General features: G+C 44.6%; 1 protein-coding gene across 1 annotated transcript in view; it reads left to right on the top strand.

The window, feature by feature from the left end:
* Nucleotides 1-27,555, top strand: part of CTNND2 (catenin delta 2) — a 509,931-nt gene that overhangs the window by 371,660 nt on the left and 110,716 nt on the right. The window contains exon 10 of the mRNA XM_056854116.1: nt 11,493-11,706. Within this exon, the coding sequence (XP_056710094.1) occupies nt 11,493-11,706 (214 nt within the window). The remainder of the gene's footprint in view (nt 1-11,492; nt 11,707-27,555) is intronic.

Below are 27,555 nucleotides of genomic sequence, written 5' to 3'. Positions count from 1 at the left end.
AGAACCTACGTCCTTCTCTCATGGTGGCAAGATGAAGAAGTGTGCCTGTGTGTGGAGTGGAGGTGTGGAAGAAGCAGGAAGGAAGGAAGTTTCCCAAAGAGTAGCAATCATCAAATGAAGAGGAAAGTTCAGAGCAGTAGAGCAAGGATGCCCCATGTCTTGAACCCCTTTAGCTCTCTGACTCGCTAGTCTAGTCCCCCTCTGAAGTCTGAGGTTAAGAAAAAGCGCAAAGTCCTTCACTTCCAAAAGAACCTTGATCGGATTACGTTTCCATAGGAATGGGCCACAGGAAGCAAAAAGTGCCCCCGAAGGATTTCTCCCTGACCTTCAGGAATCATCCTTTAGTACTGGCGAAATACAGACTACCTACTTGGTACTTTGCTGAAAGGACATGTTGGCATTTTGTTCTCGGCACCTACTTAGGTAGCATAGAAAGCCAAGCAAGGTGGTGGTGATGATGATGATGATGATAATGAAAAGCCAAGCTGGAAGAAGGTGCGTCAGTGCCCCCTTGTGTCTGTCAGCCCCTCAGTACCCACTGCCTGCTTCTGGAGAGCCACTTCCCAAAATTGAGTCTGGATGAATATGGTGTCTGTCAGCATTAACAAAGGTAAAGGTCCCCTGTGCAAGCACTGGGTCATTCCTGGCCCATGGGGTGACATCACATCCCGATGTTTCCTAGGCAGACTTTGTTTACGGGGTGGTTTGCCAGTGCCTTCCCCAGTCATCTCCCCTTTACCCCCAGCAAGCTGGGTACTCATTTTACCGACCTTGGAAGGATGGAAGGCTGAGTCAACCTTGAGCCGGCTACCTGAAACCGACTTCCTTCGGGATCGAACTCAGGTCGTGAGCAGAGCTTTGGACTGCAGTACTGCAGCTTACCACTTTGCTCCACGGGGCTCCTCGTCTGTCAGCATAATCCATAGGTATATGATTAAAACAGTATATATGTAAAAATTGATATTCACAGCTGATCTTCATATTGCCTCTCTGATTAGTAATTATCTGCTTTAAACACAGGATTGGAAAGATCAAAGCGTAGGTCTTCTTAGTATGGAATATTATAATGTCTGCTGTTAGCAATTAAGGAAGACCAAAGCCAATTATTATCATGCCCTTTTCAGAAGTCTTGGTGTACTTGATGGACTGATTATGAAAGATATTTCAAACACTCTGATAAGCCTTCACAGCTCGGACCACTTTATTTAATCAGAGCTGACAGTCTGAGAAAGAATAAGCGGCATCTGAGCAAACATTTCAGTAATCGGCCAGAAAGTCCATTCACATTCTTCTGTTCCAAATGAATACTTATGGAAGAGTTACTGTACATTCATTCTGTAGTCACAACCATTAATGTCAATTGAAATTGCGAGTCCGAACATGCAATTCCCCTCCCCCAGTGGTTCTAAGTGCCCTTCAGGTGTGTATCCTACCACCAAAGCACAAGGCTTTAAGCATGCACATCATGGGCCTGGGAGATGGAATGCTGTGTACCCAAGCATCTGAGCTCCATGTGTCCTGGCTGGGGTTTCTGGGATACAGAGAGGGCTGTTATTGGGCGCCTGGCTGGAAACAGGAGGCTGCCTTCTCCTGAGTCAGGTCATTGGTCTGTTAAGGTGCGCAGAGACTACTCTGACCCACAGTGGTACTCCAAGGTATCAGTCGGAGGTCTTTCACATCCTCCGTTTACTACCTGATACTTTGATCTGGGAATGCTGGGGACTGAACCGGGCCTTTTCTGCTTACAAACCAGATGATCTGCCCCTGAGCCACCGTCCTGTACAAGCACCACCTTGCATTAATCCTTGGGGGGGAGGGGAAAACAGTCCACCCTCTGCCCACTTTTTGGACATCCTTAGATACCCTTTGGATAACCTAGCAGATGTTTATACCCCATGTTCAGTACCAAGGGATTATGAGGATGCATTCTTACCTCCCAATACTTAATATACAGTATTTATTTGGAGGGACACACTTTTTCCTTTTAGTTAGACTTGCCTAGAATGGCATCCTTATTCACATTGAGTAGCTCTTCTAGGGCCATTCAGATCTCCAGATGCCCAGAACTTTGTCTGGCAACAAAAACTGCCCCCCCCCCATTTTCCTGCTCCATAAGGAAGTTGGTTCCATCCAAACAATCAGGGCATCCCAATTATTAAACGTATAGACTTTTGTGCAAGTAGTTAATTTCTATGTTATACGTACATCACATTAAAAAAAACAGATTTAACATTAAACTGTAGAACATCTCGGCTTCTTCTGATTTGAAGGCATTTTTTTCTGTTAAGATTGTGGGATACTGGATTGCACAGAGAGCCATTTAGGAACATTTCCAAGAAGACCTTTTTAGGGTGGCCCAAAAGCAGTCAAGGAAGACACGAGTCCTAAGGCACAAAAATCCTGGCAGAGGAAGATATCTTGGGAGCAGCCCTAAGAGGGGTTGGTTGGCAATAAGTACAATTTTATTACATAGGTTTAAATTACTGAAACATGAGCAGAAGGAGTAGAAAAGAGCAAGAGTCCAGTAGCACCTTAAAGACAAACAAAATTTCTGGCAGGGTATGAGCTTTCATGAGCCACAATTCACTTCTTCAGAAAGCTCATACCCTGCCAGAATTTTTTTTAGTCTTAAAAGGTGCTACTGGACACCTACTCTTTTCTACTGCTAGTGACAGACTAACACTGCTACCCATAGTGATCTATGAGCAGAAGGAGTTCGCAAAGGTGAGTTTTCCTTCACCATCTCCTTTTTGCAAGCCCCCCATAACCTCCCCGAAAGTACATTCTGAGAGCCATAAGGAGTAGGAATCAGGTGTGTTCCCCCCCCCCACTGCACTAATGGATGAAAGGTTGGTGGAGGGAGCTCTCCAGGAAACCTCTCTAGAACGCTTTGCTTGGGGTTGGTGGACCTTCATGGCCACACGGCATGGGGGTTTGTTACATCCTGGTGATTTCCCCTGGTCCCCTCTCCTTAATGCAGCCCTTCATGTTGTGTGGCATTTTGGCCAGGAAGGGCCCCGTGGCATCAAAGGGTTCCAGGAGGCTCCTGGAGGAAGCTGGGGGAAAATGCTAATTGCACACGATTATCCTACCCATGTTGATTTTGTCTTTACTGCTTAGGAAGATGTTTCAGACAGCTGGTGACAGATATGCAGGCTATCAAGGCCAAAAAGTCAAGCTTTTATTTAGCCAAAGGTGGAAGGGTCTTTTCAGAGGAATAGAAGCTGCTATGCCTGCAGGTGTATCCTCTTAGCAAAACCACAATGCTTGGGAAGTACATTTATATTTAGTAGATATGAACGGCAAGATGAGTGACATCTGCTAACACATGATAAAGACAGAGGTTTGGGTATATGGCTAAAGCTTTGCTTTAACTAAGAAACCTGCATTTACTCATCACTTCTGATAAAGGCCAAAATTACCGTAGTTATGGGAAACCAAGACACACAGAATTAACAAAGATGTATGAGGTGAAAGGTGTGTCATGATCATCTGGCCAGCATTAGGTAAAGTGACTAGGCTGTATTCTGAAATGTCCCAAAGGGTCCAAAAAGAAATAGGGAAATAAAGAATAACAGATGCTTATTAGATGTCTGAAAAATGTCCAGGTCACATGGCCTGGAGTCAGTAGGCATGACTCAAAATCCTCCTGCCTACGTTATAAGGAAAATCACCCCAGGGGGAGGCACTAGAGGACAAAATCTGTGCCAGCCCAAGACAAAATCAGAAATCTCACTTGAGAGATTCCTCCTTCATCAGCACCAAGGGGCTTGGCCAGCCCTTTTGGATTTTTATCAGAAATCTCCCCTTAAGAGATAAGTCAATATTAGGATATTATCTGCTGGCCAGCATGGGTGTGTGGGTGTGTGCTCAAGTCAAATTGTAAGTAATTAATAAAGACTGCCGCTTTACCCAAAGCACCCTCACGTCCTGTGCCTGTTCCTCCAGGTAAAACCTGCAGCTCAAATAACAAACCTCTGATAAATTGACTGAGAGAAGGAGAGATCTTGATCAATCCTTCCCATCTCCAGACCACCACTGAATTTCATTTCTAACATTGGAGTGTACCTGTGGCTAGTGTAATGAGTTGCAGGAAGGTCTAGGAGAGCAGTGATAAATAAGTAGACCATCTCTCTGATGAAAGCACATCCAATTTGGACAAAATTAGAACTCTCAGTACTGTAAGGTGACTGATGACTTCATGCACATAGCCTAGTTGTTTTTCCAAGAACAATTGCGGTATTAGCCCATAAAACCCAGCGTCATCTATTGAGGGGCCTCGGCTGCCTTCTGAGTATCTCCTCTAGAGAACTGTCTTCTCAGCTCTTTTCATTATATGAATGAAATTTGTTCATCAAGTCTTCTGGCCGCAGGTTTGATAAGCTTAGATCTTTTTGTACTTTAGATATCTGTTCGTGAATTCTTAATTATACACTTACAGTGCAATTTAAGAACACTTTCCTTGAAATAAGCTCCACTGAGTAAACTTGAGGAGGATTCTGAGTAAACTTGCTTGGGGTTGCTCTGTTAAACTCTTCTTGACATATTTTGAATCCTTTGGAGGGGAGGGGCTGTGGCTCAGTGGAAGAGCTTCTGTTTTGCAAGCAGAAAGTCTCAGGTTCAATCCCTGGCACCTAAAGTTTAAGGAAAAGGCAGCTTGATGTGGGAACCAATTCTGCCTGAGACCCAGGAAAGCTGCTGCCAGTCAGGGTAGACAATATGGACCAATAGTCTGATTCAGTACAAGACAGCTTCATGTGTGCTTACATGTCCATATTTGACTCTTATAAAAATTTCAACTATTAAGTATAAAATCAAGGTATAATTTCTGGTGGGAAATGCATACTCTTGAATCTAGACCCAGGTCCCCCAATTTGGCCTCCTCCAGTACTTCCCTTGACACCTGCCAAGTTTTTCAGAAAGTGGGTGGGGCCATTGTAAGGCAGGGATTGTTATTGGTTGTCCTCATTCAAGTGAAAGGTTTTTGCACTGGAGGATCAGGAGGACTCGTAAACCCCTGAGTTTTCTTAGTCAGTGTGTGTTTCCATCCCCCTTTCATGCTTTTGTCTGAACTCGGATCCCATTGGAAAGAGCCAAGCACCCAAGGACTTCCATGCCCAGAAACATGAATTTGCTGCCTCTCCATCCTTCCCCATACACAAAATGTTGCTCCCGGGGACACAGGAAAGAAGGAAGCTGCTGCAGAGGTTGGAATGAGCAAAAATCCCCCCCACACACACATGGATCTGCTCATCAGAATTCAAGCCCTGGGCCAGAATGGCCCACTACCTCAATGCGAAGGCTGGTTTGTACTGCAATAGCTAAAGTAGCATTTGAACTTTAGCATGTGGGACGAGCCCTGACCTGCGTAACCCAGGCTAGCCTGATCTTGTCACATCTCAGAAGCTAAGCAGGATTGACCCTGGGTGACCTACAAGGAATGCCAGGGCCATGACGCGGAGGCAGGCAATGGCAACCCACCTCTGAACATCTCTTGCCTTAAACACCCTCCCCCCAGGAGTAAATCAGCTGTGACTTGAAAACAAAAAATTGGGACAAACTATTTTGGGTATACACTCTCTGTATCCAATCAAATTGATTTTTCAATACAAGGTCAAATATCAGTACAAACTTAGAAATGTTTATTAATAATAAGGAGACAGAAGACATGGCTGTGTGTCCATGCTTGCATATTCCCACACCTGCACGCTGAAATCATGATGCATGTACACCTTGCTCAAAGACTGACTCCTCAAAGTTTCTGGGAGGAGGCCAGAATCTCAAAAACCCAAGTAGATATGAGTTGCCTAACAATTTAAAAAAGCCTTTCCAAAAGTCTACATGGTGATAGAGGTTTTACCAAGCCTACTTACCAGAAAATAGAGACTTCTATAACACAAAATAATTACATAGTAGTTTTTTTTAAAAAATAGCAACTCTTACAAGGTTGGTTAGTTGCAATGTCGTGAGACACTCAGTGTCTAAGGACCCTCGTCCAGGGTGGGAGGGGAACAGCCGCCAGGCTCCCAGAGCCACCGGGAGAGGACGGGGACGGCCACAGCCGAACCTGACCTCAGCCCCGTGGAAAGGGAAACCGGCTGGGAGGAGAAAACAGGAGTGGGCAGGGAAAGTCACCCATGTGGCATCGGGAGGAACGAGGAAGCCAGGTGGGCGGAGGGGAAGAGTGCGCCTGCCTGCGGGGGGTGGGGGTGGGGAGCAGAAAGTCGGGAAGCCGAGCTGCTGCAAAGGGCTGCCCAACAGCTGACAAGTGGCATCGGAGCTGGTAGGGCGTGCAGGAGGCCGATAGTTGGGAGGGGCCCAGGAAAGACGCCGGGCGAGGCGGCCGAGGGAAGCCTTATGGCCTCGGGAGGCGGACCCATAGGGAAGAGGGGGCGGGCGTGGGAACAAGGGGGCGGGGAAAAGGAAGAAATAAAAGGGAGGCAACAGCAAGGCCAAGGAGGATGGCAAACCTAGTGACTGGCTGACGTAAGCCAGTACTAGGAGAAAGGCGAGAAAGGTGAAAGCCCAGCCAAGAGCCTCCTCAGCCCATATCCGAGGCCATTGCTGAGCCCAAAAAGGGGGAGAAACATTCAGCGGGGCGACACCTAGGCTGGACCCACTGCCAGAGCAGAAGGAGGGTATCGGCCAGAAAGGCATCGTGGACCCGTTGCCAGCAGGGGGCGGTGCTAGTACGGGCGACATGCAATAAAGACAATTTCCTGAGAAGCAGAAATGAAAATGGCAAGATAGGTTCAGTTGCTAGATTAATCCACTAAATTGGTAAGCTTTCATCAGAAGATTAAATCGTGTAAAGCTTATTGAGTAACAGGGGTCAATTTTATTCATTAAAAGCCTGTATTATTTGATGGGTCAGCACATTGATAGCACTCGGGTTTATTTTAGTACACCAACTAATAAGAGACCAAAAAAAAATTAAAATCATTAAAGCTTGCCTTTCCGTCAGAGTTGCAACATTTCTTTATTAAACTATAAAGTGACCTCACACAACAGTTTCTCAAAGAGTTGTCTGTGTAGAGGTTTTACTAATAAGCTGAAATTTAGATTTACTCACTTTATGGATCAGAGAAAACAAAGGTAATGAAGATTCTTTAGTCCACTGACAGATTCTTCAACTGACACTTCAAGAAGATAGGAAGAGCCCCGGAATTGGCTCTTCTGGTTCAGAAAATAAATTGTTGCTTGGTTTCTATATAGTTCACACCCAATTTTTTTTTCTGGGATCCCCGAAATGAACAGTTATGTCCTGCAGCTCTTGATGGTTATACGTGGCTCCAGCCACCTTGTGGCTGGCAAACAGGTTGCATGAGCTGGTAGCATTCTACCCTCTTACATTTTTAAATGTGAAGGACTGGATGACCTTGATGCTCGCTGGAAGGGGGGCAGCGGGGCATTAATGGGGGCAGCCGGCTTAGCTACTTACACACCTGGCTGTAATTCATTCTCCTGAAGTGGGGATGACTAAGTGCTTTGACTGGTACTTATCACAGGCAGCAAAAGATGGAAGGCAGGAGGCAGGGGGAGGTGAATGCAGGCTGTTTACCGCTTGCAGTGTAAAATTATTCCTTTGCTTGTGTACGCTTGGGAAAATATTGAAGAGAGGAAATTGGACATTTGTTTGGAAAAGGTTAAAACACTGTTTTTAGAAATAGTGGGGTTTAAAAAAAAAAAAAAACACCTACCACATCAGTCATCTTTCTCAATATTATGTTTTGTCCAATATGATTCTCAGTATATCCTTATATTTAGCTTGTGTTTGCCTCAATGCAGTTCTTCGTAGCTCACTTTTCTAATGCAGAGAAGAATAGTACCTAAGAATTAGCATTAGGCTTACATATATTCAAAAGTAAGGAGTTATAAAACAACCCATTTATATAAACATCAAAGAGCTCTTACAAAACACTAATTGCTTTAAAGGAAAATCTCCTTCTATCAAAAGTATATTTAAATGTAGCTCATTGTGACCAGGACACAGCTGTAAGAGTTTGTCTTAACATCAAGAACAAATGCTGCTTTCCTACTAGATACTAAATACAATTCTCGCCTAAAGATTACTGACTATATCTTGCTGGAGACAAACAGACAAAGCAGTTGGGCAGCGGTGGAGTGGATGTGGTGCTTTACCCCACTTGCTGTTCTGGGAAGAAAAAAAAAACCTCTGGGAGACTGCGCAGAAGAAAGGTGGTCAGTTTCAATATCTCAAAATACAGCACACGTATTTTCTCAGATTACACAGTCTAAATCTGTTTCTTCTACAAGTCATATGAAGTGGGATCCTGCTGACTGGTTCCCTTCCCTTAACAAAGGCACACTCTTCCAGCCTTCTCCAGATGCAAGACACTCTTCCACATAGAGGAAGGCTCCTCTGCTAGTGGAACAGATCCATGGAATCAGACACAAGATGTATAGCTAACTGGTGTAACTTATAACCAGCGCATCACTGTAGTAAGGAAAAAGGTAATGATCATCTCACCTGCTCATTTTTTAAATTGTTGGACAGGACAGTATGCATTAATTCCCCTTGGGTTCAGAGGTTGAGGCACAACACTATACCCCAATAGCTGTGCTTCTCTATCGAAAAATATTCCAGCACCTCTCTGCACCTATCTCAACTGACAGTACCAATTACGAGTGCAGTTTTGAGTTTCCTTGTATCAAGTTAGCCTCCGTAGAAAGACAGCCTTCCACCCTCTCTTCTGGTGCTCATAGTTATAGTGCTCTTGAAGCCAAGATTGTCAAACACACCCAGTCTGGGCCTGCCCTCTCCACTGGTCAGCTAGCAGCGGTCACTGTTGGACACAGAGGCTTCTCCCTGCTCTACCAAAGCTCTCAGTGTAGTCATACAGTAAACACTCACACACACAAGCCACAAGAGAAATAAGCCTTGGTTTGAAGGGAGATGATGAAATGCATGTTCTCAGAGTTAAAGTACTTGTAGTCAAGTTCCCCAAATAGCTAGTTTTGTGTACAACGTGAGTATTTTTGAGGGGTCTGCTCAGCCTATCTGAGGCCATTGCTGAGCCCCAAAAGGGGGAGAAACATTCAGCGGGGCCACACTTAGGCTGGACCCGCCGCCAGAGCAGAAGGAGGGTAACGGCTGGAAAGGCATAGTGGACCCGTTGCAAGCAGGGGGCGGTGCTAGCACAGGCTACATGCAATAAGGTGGTTAGGAGGTGGTTCCTAAGTGATGTGCTCTATTGGAGAAAATAATTTATAATAATCTTAAACCACCCATCCCTACCCATAGGCAGCAAATTTTGAGCCAGCGCAGGACCCAGGGCATTTACAAGCAACCAGTAGGAACTGGTCACTTTTCTTGGATGCTAGGGTCAATTTGTCTGGATACAAAATGCACTTGGAATGAAATCCTGTACTTTAGGAATCTCTCCTCCTACTGACACTTCATTTCCTCCAAACAGCACTTCCCCCACCACCAATAGCCCCCCCCCCCAGTTCCCAGCTAGTTTGCCTGTTGATGGAGAAACCATCAGAAACACACCCGTTGCCCCTCCCACAACATGCCAGCTACTCCCCATCTTCTCCTAGAGAGCTGTTCTGGGGCTTTTAGATTCAGATGCCTGCCTCGAGGTGGGCAGGGACTAATAGTAGTTGGCAACCGGCAGACTAAAGTATCTTCAGACTGCTACCAAGAAACTGAAGGGTTAGATTACATTTTTACACACATTTAAATCACCCAAATCTTAGTGAGTCAGCCAGATTATAAATAAATATATAGCATGAATCTCAGTGAGTCCGGTGGATTATGAATAAATACATATCATAACTTTTCTAGATTTGGTGAGGTAAGGAACCTATAAACAATCTTTACTCAAGAGAACATATACCAGTGATGGCGAACCTTTTAGAGACCGAGTGCCCAAACTGCAACCCAAAACCCACTTATTTATCGCAAAGTGCCAACACAGCTAGAAGTCCACATGGAGCTAGGGATTGCCAGGTCCCTGTTTGCCACCTGCGGGAGGTTTTTGGGGTGGAGCCTGAGGATGGTGGGGTTTGGGGAGGGACTTCAATGCCATAGAGTCCAATTGCCAAAGCGGCCATTTTCTCCAGGTGAACAGAAATAGCAGGTCTCCTGCTACTACCTGGAGGTTGGCAACCCGGCATTGGCGGCCGAGCGGGGGAAGGAAAGCAGCTGGAGCATAGCCGACACCCCTTCAGTTTGGTTCTTTTTCCAACTGTTATCTCCATACGAATTAAAAAAGACTGTTATGTGGGGGGGCTGATGGTGGGGACAGCCCTCTGCACGCGCTCAGAGGCACCTTCGGTTGCATGAATGAGCAGAGTGGAAACCCAAGCTAAGCGAAGGGCTTGGCTCCAGCACAAACGCCAGGCGGGCCTAGTCCCTTTAACTGGAGATGCTGGGGATTGAACCTGGGACCTTCTGCATGCCAAGCAGATGCTCTACAAACTGAGCCACAACCCCTCGTTTATTCAGCTCTTCTGAATTCAACTGCCATGGTGTGGTTTGTCAATTCAAATGTCACATCAAGCCATAGATCAGATGAACAGCCTGCCCTCCAACTACATATTGTATTCTGTGATCCAACCCTATGTTTTCTGTTCCTGGTTTACCAGCCAGTCAACAGCCACAGTTGGTTCACTCTGATATATGTGCATTCCTGCTTCTCCACTGTGGCTTGGCAGAGCTATTGATGTTCTGATCTCTGTGTTTCATATATGTAAGAATCTCTGATACAACATTGTATATATTTATTCTTTCGAAACATCATTAACCTCTTTATAATACCCTTTGAACATGTAATGGTGTGTTTCAGGTAAGAAAATCTAGAAGCTGATCAAAAAGATGGTTTATCTCTATAGCTGAGTTGAATTTTTTTGTTTTAATTTAGATGTTGGTTTCTAATTATACACACATACATCAAATTAAAGCTGCACTCCGTTCATTTTGCATAATCATTAGTAGTGTAGCAGAAAATGCAGTACTGAGTCATAATTATTGTAAACAGCAATGCATATCCCATTCACTTTTACTGAAGATAACTCTGATAACAGCTTTCACCAATCAGATGCTAAGACCGTGTGCCATCTTCTCTCCCTGAAGGTAATTTGTTTTAGCCCTTCACAAGGGAAGATGGTCTCTTTCTGATCAACTCAGTCATCACTTGTCCATTTTTTTTGATGGTTGTTCAACAGAGCTGTTACTTCCATAGCACCCTTGAAAGAAACGTGATGGATTCCTCAAATCCATTCCACTAATGGCAACGCCTTCCCCCCATGCAATTTTTTTTCATTGGGAAGGAACCATAAGTTGAATGGACGTGTAGGAATCTAACCCAATGAAAGTGGCCCGGCACGTTGTCTCATTAGTGGATACTCACTCTCTGTCCTTTCTGTAGTTACTGTGTAAAAACCGTTGGTATAGACTATGCTGAGAATATCTCATCAGCTACTGATTCTTTCTCTCCCCCCCCCCCCAACATTTACTGTTGCAGATAAGAAGACAAGGAGGAATACAATTATTGGTGGATCTTCTGGACCATCGAATGACAGAAGTCCACCGTAGTGCCTGTGGAGCTCTGAGGAACTTGGTCTATGGGAAAGCAAATGATGACAACAAAATTGCTTTGAAAAACTGTGGGGGTATTCCGGCACTAGTACGATTACTCCGCAAGACTACAGATTTGGAAATCAGAGAACTAGTCACAGGTTTGAAGATCTTTTGTTGTTCTATGCAAAAGTGTTGTTTGGAATATGATCTAGGGCTGTCGATTCGGTTCGTTCTGAACCGAAAAACAGCTGAATTTTCCCCAATTTGGTCGTTTTCGGTCCGGATGGAACCAAATAAAAAAAAATGGGAAAACGACGAGCTGAATTTGGCAAGTTCGGGATGATCGCCGAATAAATTCTGCAAATTCGGGGCTCCGAATCAGCAGCATAACCGTCAGTTAGTAAGCAACTAGCAGCATTCTCCCGCGGCCAATGGTGGCCAAGCCAGGCCAATCAGAACAGGGATTCTTCCTTTTGAATTTTCCAGGAGAAGAGTATAAAAACTCCCGTCCTCCCATCCCGTCCTGATTTGGAATTCCTTCCATTTTGGTGGTGCTGCCAATCCTCGCCTGGAGTTAAGCCCGTGCGGCGGTGCACACGTGCACGAGTCCCTCCGCTCACCAACCACCCCGCCTCCTCCTTGGGTCATTTGTAGGTGCTTTGAGCCGAGTCGTAATGGCTTGAAGGGGGGGGGTTGGTGCCCGCTCGCCTTTATTTGGGGTTGAGCCGAGCCGTACTAGTTTGAGGGGGAGGGGGTGTGCTGGACCGGTTCTGCTGGGGTCTCGTGTTTATGCCCGCTCGCCTCTGTGGGAGTTTGCTTTCTGCTTTTTTTCTGCCCGTGGCCTGTCCTCGCCTAGAGTTGAGCCCATGCGGCGGTGCGCACGTGCGTGAGTCTCTCCCTCCGCTCACCAACCGCCCCGCCTCCTCGGGTCATTTGTAGGTGCTTTGAGCCGAGCCATACTGGCTTGAGAGGGGGATTTGGTGCCCACTCGCCTTTATTTGGGGTTGAGCCGAGCCTTACTGGTTTGAGGGGGAGGGGGGTGTGCCGGACCGGTTCTGCCTGGGCCTTGTGTTTGTGCCAGCTCGCCTCTGCGGGAGTTTGCTTTCTGCTTTTTTTCTGCCCGTGGCCTGTCCTCGCCTAGAGTTGAGCCCATGCGGTGGTGCTTGCATGCGTGAGTCTCTCCCTCCGCTCGCCAACTGCCCCGCCTCTTCCTTGGGTCATTTGTAGGTGCTTTGAGCCGAGCCGTACTGGCTTGAGGGGGGGATTTGGTGTCTGCTCGCCTTTATTTGGGGTTGAGCCAAGCTGTACTGGTTTGAGGGGGAGGGGGTGTGCCAGACCGGTTCTATCGGGGCTTTGCGTTTGTACCCGCTCGCCTCTGCGGGAGTTTGCTTTCTGCTATGCTGAAAGTTTGGGACCTCTACCTCCAAACATGCCCCCCCCCGGAGCCGCGGAAAGGCACAAATGTGTTTTTAATGTCTTTATTAAGACGAATATTTTCCCGAACTCCGAACTTAGTACTGAATTCCACGGATCCAAATCGGGGGAGTTCGGACTTCGGCATTTCCCAAATCAAAATGGGCCAAATTTTGCCGAATCCAAATTTTACCGATTTTTTTTTTTTCAACAGCTCTAATATGATCAGAGTTTAGTGTCATTCAGAGCTTGGCTGGTAGATTTGAAAATGTCACAGGTGCTTACTGGCTAGTTGGATTTGGTTGTGATGTCCTGCGTGTTTAATTACAACTGCTGTTTCCAGTTTATTCTAGAATTGAGGCACCTTGTTTGACATCCTAAATCCCTCAAAATATGTAAAAATGATTTTAAAAACAAAAACCTACTTAAAGATACTCAGATAATATTCAGAGCACTTGCTTTAAAAGGAAAAAACAACAACCCTATGGGCCATTGTCTCAGTTAAGACTCACCAATAAGGTAATCATCTGTTGCTTCATGCTTTTTCTCACTCTGGCTGTGTGACTTAGCTTCAGTGATGGATTCTAAGTGCAGAGCTTTATACGAGTGCATTTAATTCTGTCTTAATCATCCTACCTGTCATCACTTACCTGGTGGACAGGATTAATTAGGTTTTTCTTGACACAAGGATGCTGTGCTGAGCCATGTTCAGGAGCTGCATCCTGCTGTGACTTCTGTTTCCATGCGCTGTTCCAGTGCTTGGCTGTAGCACTCAGGTTCTGGCCCTGGGGAGCAAGCCTGCAAGCTAATCTCCGTAATCAATTACAGTCAGTGTTTACAATGGAAGTCCTCCACATTATCTGCTGGTGTGGATGATTCAAGGGAGAGAGAGGGGGAGATGGATGCAAGACAGATGAAAACCTTGTGGCTTTTTGTATTTCAGAATCAGTTGTGTATTATCCTCTGCCTTCACACTCAATATCCTATACTCTTACCAACTTGGGAAACCAGTGCACTAATGTGGCTTTAATCAGGTTACCTTTACATTGCGTTGCTACGTTCATTGACTTTTAGTCATGAAGCAAGGCAGAATATACAATAGCTACAGTATGAAGCATAAATCACACGGCTGCTAAAGTAATTAGTTGTCATTGCACAGAAGAGAAATAAAACGTGTTTCTGGGTTTTTGGTTTTCACATGCATTGTGTACCGTATATACTCGCATATAAGCCGAGTTTTTCAACCCAAAAAAAGGGCTGAAAAAAGCCAACTCGGCTTATACGCGGGTCAATACGGTAGGGGAGGGGAGGAGGGAAACTTACCACTGCAGCCATCCTTCGCTGCCGGCCCGCTCGCCTTCCCGCGGCCTGGGAGCGACCAGCGGAGCCTGCCTGAGAGCAGGCAGGCCTCGCGGCCGCCCCCCCCACCCCCCCGCCCCCCCCCCCCGCCGCTGGCCCGCTCGCCTGGGAGCGGCCAGCGGGGCCTGCCTGCTCCCAGGCAGGCCTCGCCGCCGCCCCTGCCGCCCCCCCCACCGCCGGCCCGCTCGCCTGGGAGCGGCCAGCGGGGCCTGCCTGCTCCCAGGCAGGCCTCGCCGCCGCCCCCGCCGCCGCCGCCCCCCCTGCCGCCACCCCCCCCCCACCGCCACCGCCGGCCCGCTCGCCTGGGAGCGGCCTGGGAGCGGCCAGCGAGGCCTGCCTGGGAGGCTGCCGGGCCCGTGCCGCTTTCCGCCGCCCGGAGCAGCCTGGGGGCGGCCTCCAGCGGCTGCAGGAAAGCCGGCCCCACCGCCGGCCCGCTCGCCTGGGAGCAGCCTGGGAGCGGCCAGCGAGGCCTGCCTGGGAGGCTGCCGGGCCCGTGCCGCTTTTCGCCGCCAGGAGCCGGTCAGGTAAGCCTGCGGGGGGGGGGGAGTTATAAGCCGACCCTCGGCTTATACGCGGGTGCCTAATTTTTCCCCATTTTTGGGGAGAAATTAGGCACCTCGGCTTATACGCGGGTCGGCTTATACACGGGTATATACGGTAATCTTTCTTGAAAAAATTTTTTAAGGAACAAATAAAGGTTTCCTGTAAATGGCACATTCGTGGTTCAGGTAGGGTTGCCAGGTCTCTCTTGGCCACCGGCGGATGGTTTTTGGGGTGGAGCCTGAGGAGGGCAGGATTTGGGGAGGGGAGGGACTTCAATGCCATACAGTCCAATTGCCAAAGTGGCCATTTTCTCCAGGTGAACTGACCTCTATCGGCTGGAGATCAGTTGTAATAGCAGGAGATCTCCAGCTAGTACCTGGAGGTTAAGAAACAAACAATCTTATGAGTACAGTTTCAGAGACACTTGGTTACTTACCTTGCTGTCCATTGTCTTTAGGACAGACATATTGTCACTTACCTTGCTTTCTATATTGTGTAGGTTGACTAATATATCATTTTGCACTTTGTTATACAGATACAGATATTAGAACCAGAAGTAAACCATTAAAGTACAGGCAAAAGATATCATCTCAGAGAATTTAATCACCCAGAGCCCCCCAGAAAATAGCACTCTTAACTAGAAGGTCAAAACCAAGGGGTACAATGAATTTCCTTGATAGAGGATATGTTGGGTGGACATATCACAGCTGAAAACTCTGGGCCCACAAATCTGCCAATCCTAATGCAAGAAGGCAAGCAGGGCAGCAGGAGGTGATCTTGGATCATAAGCAGTCTCTTGTGGGGAGATTTTTTTTTTTTTTTTAGAGAGGAATTCTGGTCCTGTCTGCTGAGTACCATTTTGCTAAGAGGAAATGTCGGCTCAGCGCCAGCATTCCCAATCGGAGGTCCGGATGCCCTTCTGGCTGTCTGTGTGAGGGCATTCAGCACCGTTATGGTATGTAAAAATAAATACAACATGAGAGATGATTTAATGGGAAGAAAAATGAAATGGAAGTCCAGTGGCACCTTAAAGAATTACAGCATTTATTCTCGCATGACCTTTTGTGAGTCAGGACTCACTTCTTCAGAGGCAAGGGAAGGAAGCAATGGAAACTGCTGGAGAGAGAAATAAGAATATGTTAGATGGCTGAATCGTTTGCTTATTTGGATTTTGACTGTGTGTATGCTATACTTTTTAAAGACAAGAGGGCTATGACGGATCTCCTTTTGTTTTATGCATTCCCCCCCCCCCACCAACAACCACCTCTATGACGCCTGAGATTTATCGTGTCTCCTGTTGTTTTTTCTGTCCCACTCTTGAGATGGTTGGGGGAGCTTTATATATAAGTTAGAATGTATGGCACAAAAGAGGCTTATTGAAACTAAAAAATAGTTTTGTTTCTTGTGAGAAAAATTGAAAAGTCAGGATAACATGGAAGTTTGAGAAAATAAACTGGGCAGATTAACAAAACAACAGGAATGAGGAAATGTAGGATATTTATAAGTAGTAAATATTTTGTAATCAGGATGTATCTGATGTAGTTCACAGACAGGTGTTGATACTTTTGATAAATACTGATATAGATTTCACTTGGCAGTCACTGCTTAGTTGAATTACGTTTTTGATTCAGACCAACATTTCAGTGGGCATAAGGACCTGCCCTTGGGGCAGGATATTCCCACATGCCCACTCTGATGGGAACCTGAAATTCTTCCTGAAAAGCTGTTCTTGGGGTAGGGGGATTCTCAGGAAGAGGATCGGGGACATTTGGGGCTGCCATGGGAAGGGGTGGGGTGGGAAAATTGTGGTCTGTGAGCAGAACTTCTTGAGCCCATGGAAAACATTAGTCTGGACTCAATTCTACATCTACAAGCTGCTTGCATTCCGAAAAGGCCCAGGTGGTCACCAATCCAAGCACTGAACAGATAACATCTTCTGTACCTCAACATTTTACAGTGTTAGTTGCTTTCAGACTATTCTCTAGACACAGTTTCTTTGTGGAAGCTTCTTTTCAAAGATCTCCATATTAAATACTTCTGGGATTCCTTAGTTTTGATCCAAGTTTGCATAAATGTGTGCTTGATTGGTATTTTAGGAATACCACACAAAATACAGCAATGGGCTGTGAGGACCAGTTTCCCCTCTGGCCACCTAGAACTTGCAGATTTTGTGAATTTACATGTCTAAACTGGTTATGGCCATTATACCATCATTAAAATTAACATAAATGGGCATGAAGACTATTAGGCTCAGAATGATTAGTGTTGACAGAAAATGCACCTGAGACTTGGAGCACCTGAGCTTCTCTGACAAACCTGCACCCTGGTGGCCTTTCTCCAGTTTCCTCCTTTGCCTAGATCAGGGGTGGGGAACCTTTTTATGCCAAGGGCCATTTGCATATTTATAAAATCATTCAGGGGCCATCCGGCCGTAAATCTCCGTGGTGGGGGCGCTAGGGTTGCCAGGTATTCTTTGTCAACACTGGGAGGTTTTGGGGGTGGAGCCTGAGGAGGGCAGGGTTTGCAGAGGGACTTCAATGCCGTATTGCCCAATGGCCCAAGGGGCCATTTCCCCCAGGGGAACTAATCTCTATTGGCTGGAGATCACTTGTAAAAGCAGGAGATCTCCAGCCAGTACCTGGAGGTTGAGGAATCAAAGTTATGCACTTGTAGAAAGCTCAATAAAGCACATAAAAGCAATATGCAAACAATTGTATTCAGAGAAAAAAGAACCTCACTGCAAAGGCATCCAAAGGATGTAAATACTGAGCAAGGTAAGTAATACACAATAAGAATACAAAAAATGTGTACAAGAATAAGTCAGGTATACAATAATAGACTATCCAGAATGGTAAAGTCCAAAAGAGCACGGAATAAATATCAAACGCGAATAAGTCAGGTATACAATAATAGACTATCCAGAATGGTAAAGTCCAAAAGAGCACGGAATAAATATCAAACGCAATGGGCTTCCGGTAAAATCCCCATTTCAGAGCTTTCCTCAAGCTTCAAGAAGTACCACGTGCCAATATCACCTGTAATAAAATGCATGCTATCACAATATCCAATCAAATTTACAAGACAACATTTGATATAAATTAATTAAAGGTTACAAATTATTAAAATATCATGCTTACAAAAATATATCATTTTACATACCAAAATTGGAGAGAGACGTCTATTCTGCCATTCTATGTAAGAGGCTTGGTAAGCGTCTGAAGTAAAACTGGCTGACTCTCTCTTAAGGCTTTAATGGTTCCACAGGTGTATGCTATCTGCTCATAAGTGCTAGGTCATGCTACCTAAAGCTGTGGTGAAGAGGCAAACCTACTGCAAATCAATAGAACATTAAAGAAAACTGGAGAGATCCAAAAATGAATTTAATCCTTTTGGCATTAAAGTGTCAAAAAGGAAAATGAAGCGGGACTCCTGTTGTGCTAAAATCCTGTCTATATTTTGATTCTGAAAAACCTTCCCTTGATACTGCCAAATAACAAAAAATTGCATGTCCGTGTCTAAGTGCTTGAGTTCTTTATAATGGGCAGTCAATGGAGCTTCTAGATTAGAATTCCTGATCCGGGACCGGTGCTCCCCTATACGAAGTTTGATCTCCCTCTTTGTTTTGCCTACGTAGAGTAGACCACACGGGCAACGAATTAAATAAATAACAAATTTACTGTTACAATTACTAAAGTGCCTCAATGTGAAAGTAAAGCCCGTTCTAATGTCCCGAAATTCTTTAACCGGTAGTGCTTGCGCACAAGCACTGCAATTGCCACACTTAAAATGGCCGACTGGCAGGCAATTTTGCTGGAGAGGTAGACAATCAGATTTTACAAGTTTGTCCCGTAAGGAGTGTGTTCTTTTTAAACCAAATCTAGGTAGTTCTTCACAGCCCGGTATGTTTTGTACCAAGTGCCAGTGTTTTCTGATGATATTCTGTATATCCCTAGTTTTGTAATTAAATTGCAGGGCTGCAGTTACACTGGCAGGACTAGAACTTTTATGCTTCCTTTCCAGGAGTTCTGATCTCTGTCGGCTGTCTGCGCGACGTTTGGAAGTCGCAATGACTTCTGGGGGAAAGCCCCTATTGGTTAGCGTGTTCTTAAGGTGGACTGATGCAGTTTCATAGTCTCTAGACTCTGTAGCATTACGTTTTAAACGTAAAAACTGCCCATATGGCAAATTATTTTTTAAGTGCATGGGGTGATGAGAGTTAAAATGTAGCAAAGCCCCCCGATCCGTAACTTTTCTAAAGGGTCGTACCGCTAATGTGTGTGTGTCTTCTTTTAGATAAACAGTAATGTCCAAAAAATTAATATCTGTTGGACTCGCATTAGAGGTAAACTTAATATATGGATCCCTATTATTAAGCCAAACCAAAAATTGAGGAAAAAGGTTAGCTGGATAAAAAACACAGAAAACATCATCTATGAAACGTTTGAAGAGGGTAATGCAAGATGAAAATGGGTTATTATTAAAAATAAATTTATTTTCAAAATTTACCATGTAGATGTTGGCCAATGTAGGGGCGCAGGCACAACCCATGGCCACTCCTTGCTGTTGCAAGTATAATTGGTCCTGGAAACGAAAAACGTTATTATCTAGAACCAAATCCAGGAGATCCATAATAAAATGAGTGGGTGGAACTTGCTCAGTTCTAGAAAATAGAAGGTTTTCTGTGATTTCTCTGATATTAGCTAGTGGAATGCTCGTATATAACGAGACAACATCCAAGGATAATAAAAGCGCGGATTCAGGGATTGCCAGCCCCTCTATATCTTTAATGAATTGTTTAGTATCAAGAATATATGAGTCCGTTTTTGTACTATAACTATGTAAATGATACTCCAAAAACTGTGCTAATGGTTCAGTCGCTGAATTGTTGCCTGCAATTATTGGACGTCCCGGGGGTGGAAGTTGCTTTTTATGGATTTTCGGGAGGGTGTAGAACACTGGAATTCTGGGGAATTTGTTAATAAGAAAATCGGCTTCAGACTTGGTGATATAATCTAAGGCTAAGCCCTCATTTATGGTAGTTTTTATACTAAATTTAATGCTATCACTAGGGAAGGTTTTTCAGAATCAAAATATAGACAGGATTTTAGCACAACAGGAGTCCCGCTTCATTTTCCTTTTTGACACTTTAATGCCAAAAGGATTAAATTCATTTTTGGATCTCTCCAGTTTTCTTTAATGTTCTATTGATTTGCAGTAGGTTTGCCTCTTCACCACAGCTTTAGGTAGCATGACCTAGCACTTATGAGCAGATAGCATACACCTGTGGAACCATTAAAGCCTTAAGAGAGAGTCAGCCAGTTTTACTTCAGACGCTTACCAAGCCTCTTACATAGAATGGCAGAATAGACGTCTCTCTCCAATTTTGGTATGTAAAATGATATATTTTTGTAAGCATGATATTTTAATAATTTGTAACCTTTAATTAATTTATATCAAATGTTGTCTTGTAAATTTGATTGGATATTGTGATAGCATGCATTTTATTACAGGTGATATTGGCACGTGGTACTTCTTGAAGCTTGAGGAAAGCTCTGAAATGGGGATTTTACCGGAAGCCCATTGCGTTTGATATTTATTCCGTGCTCTTTTGGACTTTACCATTCTGGATAGTCTATTATTGTATACCTGACTTATTCGCGTTTGATATTTATTCCGTGCTCTTTTGGACTTTACCATTCTGGATAGTCTATTATTGTATACCTGACTTATTCTTGTACACATTTTTTGTATTCTTATTGTGTATTACTTACCTTGCTCAGTATTTACATCCTTTGGATGCCTTTGCAGTGAGGTTCTTTTTTCTCTGAATACAATTGTTTGCATATTGCTTTTATGTGCTTTATTGAGCTTTCTACAAGTGCATAACTTTGATTCCTCATTCTCCTATTTTGTACTTGGAGCCCGATTTTGAATACTAATTTCCACATGGCTAACTGGTCGGAAACATTTGCTTATACAGCAGAGGACCAAAATAGAATTTTGCATAATTTACCGTCCTTACAGGATATGACGGTCCCTAAAACGGATATTTTTGAGCAATTGTTAAACACCTCAAAAAAGGCTATTAGATGTGAAATGCATGCCGCCTCAATTGCAGACTATATAAAACATAAGATGATTCCACGGGGTTTACGTGTGAATAAAGCTCCCACCTTATTTAGAACTAATGAGAATTTTAAGAAGAAGTGGATAGCTATTTTAAATAAATGTTCATTTGATCTTATGTTATTAATTGTGGAACAGGCAAATCAAGATACTGCAACTCTAAGAAAAGAAACTGATAAATTACAAGAAAAATTGCATAAAGAAACTAACTCCTCGCAAGTAGAACTTTTGGTTAAAAAACTGGAGACTGAAATAGCAGCTTTTAGTGACAATATAAAAGCATATAAGCAAAAGAAATTTGAAAGGGACACCTCTGATTACACGAAAAACACAGTTTACCCATGGTTTAATTCTGGGAATGAGATTAATAATGACAACCGACCCAATAAAGGAGGAAGAAGACAAAATCGTAGGTTTCAAGAGGACAGTGATTCCTCTAGCCTATCTAGTAATTCCTCCTTTAGGGACTATCCTTTAAGATCTAAAATGAGGGGAGACGCAGGAAGGGATTTTTTACCCCAGCGAGGAAACCGGCGGAGACTAACCTAGTTGTTAACCTCTCTAGTAGAATATTAACTGAAGCAGAAAATAAAGTTTTAAATAAAGGCTTGAGCTTTGTGCCTCGCCCTAAATATTCTGCTTTTCAAACTAGAATAGACGTCTTTAAACTAACTCGCCAATTAAAACTTCGTGAGTTTTTTGGAAATACTACTTACAATAGAACGCCCTTTAGAGCTAAATCTACTTTTATCCCCTCCACATGTAGCCATCTTATCTCTTCATTCCAACATTTGGTTCTTAGAGATATTCAAGTTCTTGAGAACAAAAGGAAACCCATATTAGAAAATTTCAGTGAGGTTGATCATAAGATTATTGAAAACCTAGCAAGGGATACAAGCATTACTATTAAGGAGGCGGACAAAGGGGGCGCTATTGTCCTTTTGGACACAAAAGACTACATAAAAGAAAATCTAAGACAATTGGCTGATCATACCACCTATAAAAAACTGACTGTAGACCCTAGTGATAGCATTAAATTTAGTATAAAAACTACCATAAATGAGGGCTTAGCCTTAGATTATATCACCAAGTCTGAAGCCGATTTTCTTATTAACAAATTCCCCAGAATTCCAGTGTTCTACACCCTCCCGAAAATCCATAAAAAGCAACTTCCACCCCCGGGACGTCCAATAATTGCAGGCAACAATTCAGCGACTGAACCATTAGCACAGTTTTTGGAGTATCATTTACATAGTTATAGTACAAAAACGGACTCATATATTCTTGATACTAAACAATTCATTAAAGATATAGAGGGGCTGGCAATCCCTGAATCCGCGCTTTTATTATCCTTGGATGTTGTCTCGTTATATACGAGCATTCCACTAGCTAATATCAGAGAAATCACAGAAAACCTTCTATTTTCTAGAACTGAGCAAGTTCCACCCACTCATTTTATTATGGATCTCCTGGATTTGGTTCTAGATAATAACGTTTTTCGTTTCCAGGACCAATTATACTTGCAACAGCAAGGAGTGGCCATGGGTTGTGCCTGCGCCCCTACATTGGCCAACATCTACATGGTAAATTTTGAAAATAAATTTATTTTTAATAATAACCCATTTTCATCTTGCATTACCCTCTTCAAACGTTTCATAGATGATGTTTTCTGTGTTTTTTATCCAGCTAACCTTTTTCCTCAATTTTTGGTTTGGCTTAATAATAGGGATCCATATATTAAGTTTACCTCTAATGCGAGTCCAACAGATATTAATTTTTTGGACATTACTGTTTATCTAAAAGAAGACACACACACATTAGCGGTACGACCCTTTAGAAAAGTTACGGATCGGGGGGCTTTGCTACATTTTAACTCTCATCACCCCATGCACTTAAAAAATAATTTGCCATATGGGCAGTTTTTACGTTTAAAACGTAATGCTACAGAGTCTAGAGACTATGAAACTGCATCAGTCCACCTTAAGAACACGCTAACCAATAGGGGCTTTCCCCCAGAAGTCATTGCGACTTCCAAACGTCGCGCAGACAGCCGACAGAGATCAGAACTCCTGGAAAGGAAGCATAAAAGTTCTAGTCCTGCCAGTGTAACTGCAGCCCTGCAATTTAATTACAAAACTAGGGATATACAGAATATCATCAGAAAACACTGGCACTTGGTACAAAACATACCGGGCTGTGAAGAACTACCTAGATTTGGTTTAAAAAGAACACACTCCTTACGGGACAAACTTGTAAAATCTGATTGTCTACCTCTCCAGCAAAATTGCCTGCCAGTCGGCCATTTTAAGTGTGGCAATTGCAGTGCTTGTGCGCAAGCACTACCGGTTAAAGAATTTCGGGACATTAGAACGGGCTTTACTTTCACATTGAGGCACTTTAGTAATTGTAACAGTAAATTTGTTATTTATTTAATTCGTTGCCCGTGTGGTCTACTCTACGTAGGCAAAACAAAGAGGGAGATCAAACTTCGTATAGGGGAGCACCGGTCCCGGATCAGGAATTCTAATCTAGAAGCTCCATTGACTGCCCATTATAAAGAACTCAAGCACTTAGACACGGACATGCAATTTTTTGTTATTTGGCAGTATCAAGGGAAGGTTTTTCAGAATCAAAATATCGACAGGATTTTAGCACAACAGGAGTCCCGCTTCATTTTCCTTTTTGACACTTTAATGCCAAAAGGATTAAATTCATTTTTGGATCTCTCCAGTTTTCTTTAATGTTCTATTGATTTGCAGTAGGTTTGCCTCTTCACCACAGCTTTAGGTAGCATGACCTAGCACTTATGAGCAGATAGCATACACCTGTGGAACCATTAAAGCCTTAAGAGAGAGTCAGCCAGTTTTACTTCAGACGCTTACCAAGCCTCTTACATAGAATGGCAGAATAGACGTCTCTCTCCAATGTTGGTATGTAAAATGATATATTTTTGTAAGCATGATATTTTAATAATTTGTAACCTTTAATTAATTTATATCAAATGTTGTCTTGTAAATTTGATTGGATATTGTGATAGCATGCATTTTATTACAGGTGATATTGGCACGTGGTACTTCTTGAAGCTTGAGGAAAGCTCTGAAATGGGGATTTTACCGGAAGCCCATTGCGTTTGATATTTATTCCGTGCTCTTTTGGACTTTACCATTCTGGATAGTCTATTATTGTATACCTGACTTATTCGCGTTTGATATTTATTCCGTGCTCTTTTGGACTTTACCATTCTGGATAGTCTATTATTGTATACCTGACTTATTCTTGTACACATTTTTTGTATTCTTATTGTGTATTACTTACCTTGCTCAGTATTTACATCCTTTGGATGCCTTTGCAGTGAGGTTCTTTTTTCTCTGAATACAATTGTTTGCATATTGCTTTTATGTGCTTTATTGAGCTTTCTACAAGTGCATAACTTTGATTCCTCATTCTCCTATTTTGTACTTGGAGCCCGATTTTGAATACTAAGTACCTGGAGGTTGGCAACCTTAGGAGAGGGAGGAAAAGAGGGAAGGAAGTAAAAAACGAAAGGGAGGGAGGAAGGGAAGGAAGGGAAGAGAGGGAAAGAGAGGGAAAGAGAGGGAAAGAGAGGGAAAGAGAGGGAAAGAGAGGGAAAGAGAGAAAGATAAGTAGGGAAAGAAAAAAAAGGACGGAGGGAGACAAAGAAAGAAAGAAAGACAGAAAAAGATGGAGAAAGAGGGAGACAAAGAAAAGGAGAGAGTGACAAAAAAAGAGGAAGAGAGAAAACCCTTCCCCCACAGACACTCACCCGGCCTCGCACCCGAATGGAATGAAGCCTTCCCGCTTCCCCTCCCCTCCCCCACGGTCCCACCTCTGCCCTCTGCCCGCAACGGAGAAGTCAGGGGTGCACAGAACAGCCACAGTGAACAGGGTGCCGGGAGACCCCCCCCCCGCAGAGGCTTGGCGTCCTGCCCCATTGACAGCTGCCCCCGCCCAGCCGAGCCCAACTCCTGATGCATCCGGAACTTGAAGAGCAGCTCTTCTATTGGGGGGGGGGGGAGAAGAATGTCAGATCCTCTCAAAAAGAGGAATTAGAACTGTAACCCCCCCTCCCCAGGGATTCCCAGCGGAGGCTGCCGAGTGGCAGGAAGGGGCCCTTTGCAAAGGCAGCTGAAGGGTGCACCGCATCAGCCACCGGTTCAAGCTGCCTGGAGGCGGGGACAGGAGCGGCGAGTTGCCCCGGTGGCGCCGAGCCACACTCCCTGGCCAGCGGCGCCCCGTGGGGATGGCACTCCGGGCAAGCTGGCTGTGCTCCAGCAACAGCAGCGCCCGGAGCCACATCCTGCCTGCCTGTCCGGAGGGACTCGACGGCAGGGCGAAGGTCACAGGCTCTGCCTAGCCAGGGGGAAGGGAGTGGTGGGGCCTGGCAGATCACAGGAGTGGGTGCGCTGGGGCGGAGCCGGCCACTCCCACGGAGTTCCTGGCCAGGCTCTCGGCATGCCTGCGAGCTGGGTTGGGCCCCGAGCAGGAGGAGGAGGAGGAGGATCCCCCACCCGGCCCGGTCTCGCCACCACCTCCCCCACACCCACCCCCTTCAGACAGGCTATACAGGGGCCCACCGAGCTGGCGGGGCCTGCAGCGCGCAGGCCCCAGCGGCACCAATCTCAGCCGCCCCCTCAGTGCTGGCTGCGGAGGGGTCGAGCAGGGGGAGGGCTGTATAGGGGCCCACCGAGCCAGCTGCGCGGCCAGCGCGCAGGCCGGCGAGGCCCGGTGGCTTGAGTCTTGGCCGCCCCAGCAGCATTAGTCCGTGGCACAGGGATGCGGCCGGGGGATTGCCCCACCACACAGGCAAGCTGGGAGGGAGAGGGAGGTTAAGGGCTGGCATTCAATCCTGCCTCCCAGCAAAGCCTGAGAGGAGGCCCTGGCTAGCGGCAGCTAGCTCTGTGGAGCTCCCAGCCTCAGCAGGCAGGCCGTGGAACTCCCAACCTTGGCAGGCGGGCGGGGGGCCATTTAAAATGAGCCCACGGGCCGTTTCCGGCCCGTGGGCCAGAGGTTCCCCACCCCTGGCCTAGATCAATGGTACTCAGCCCATGGTTCACAGAGAGCCATCTTTGTTCATGTTCTTCTGGCGTCTTCTTCTTCAACAGATTGGATAGTCTGGCCATATCCTCATATTCATACATTTTTATAGTCCATTCTTTTAACGTAGGTGTTTTCTTGTCTTTCCAGTATTTTGCATACAGTATTCTTGCTGCCGTCATCCCATATTGGAAAAGTTCTTTATTTGCAAGATTTACTTGGGGTGGTATCATTCCTAACAAGAAATATTTTACCTGAAGATCAAAGTTCACCTGAAGGATAGCTTGAAGTTGCTTCTTAATTTCTTTCCAGTATTTCTGCTCCTTTTTGCAAGTCCACCATTGGTGAAAGTAAGTTCCATCTGTTTCCGAGCATTTCCAGCAATTTGCTTGGTTTGATTTACACAACTTTTGCAAATCTTTCGGGGCAAAATGCCATCTGTAAAACATCATGTAGCAATTCTCTCTGATTGATTGTGAACTGGAGAACTGAATCTCTTGCTGCCATATTTTTCCCCATGCTCGCATAGGTATCATTTCGCCAAAGTTCTGCATCCACTTTACTATGCGTACTTTCACTTGCTCAGGGGCTGTCTCAGTTGTTAATAATATTTTGTAAATTTTTGACAATAGATGGTCTTGGGTGCTCTTAATTACGCGTTCGAATTCTGTTTGTTTTCTCTCTTTTCCCCTCCTTTTTGACATATAATCAGTTCTTAAGGCATGGGCAATGTGTTGATATGTAAACCATGATAATTTTTATTGTCATCTGTGAGCTCTTGCAACGACTTTATGTTGCTTTGCTTGCTAATAAGGTCTTTATATGTTAAGAAGTCACTTCTGGATCTAGTTGTCCAATCTAAATAGGTTTCTGTCAGGAACATCATCTCAGGAGGTGATGGACTTAAGGTACCTTTAAGTTCATTCCAAACTTTTAGCAACCGAAAGGTTAAATTCTCCTGATTTATTTCCCTTGGTATTTCTCTGGTTTATCCCGCCATAACCAATAATGAAAACCTTTATTTAAGCTGGCTTTTTCCAAACTAATCTTACGATCTTCTGGGTTGAGTATCCATTCTGCAGTACAGCCGCCTGGTAATATAATTTCAAATTTGTCACAGCCAGTCCTCCTCTCTCTTTCTCATCTTGTAACACAGCAAATCTTATTCTGGGTTTTTTCCCGTTCCATATGAATTTATTAATTACACATTGCCATTTTTCCAGTGTCATCTTAGATATTCTAATTGGAAGTGTTGTGAAAAGAAAATTAAGTCTTGGTAATATATTCAACTTTATTGCAGCAATTCTTCCGAACCAGGATATTTGGAGTGTATTCCATCTTTGAAGGTCTTCTTCTATTCTTCTCCATAGTTCTTTATAGTTCAGGTCAAATAATGTGTCTATTCCAGTAGGGATTTTAATCCCTAAATATTTGATGCTTTTCTTTGGGGTTATGCATTGCGTTATGTTCTGAATTTCCCTCCCTTTCCTCTGTCGATAAGTTGAACATTA

Source organism: Euleptes europaea, chromosome 8 (assembly GCF_029931775.1).
Source record: "Euleptes europaea isolate rEulEur1 chromosome 8, rEulEur1.hap1, whole genome shotgun sequence".
In the NCBI taxonomy this organism is placed as follows: domain Eukaryota; kingdom Metazoa; phylum Chordata; class Lepidosauria; order Squamata; family Sphaerodactylidae; genus Euleptes; species Euleptes europaea.
Note: the sequence above shows the minus strand (reverse complement) of the source record. Positions and strands in the feature narration are given on the sequence as shown.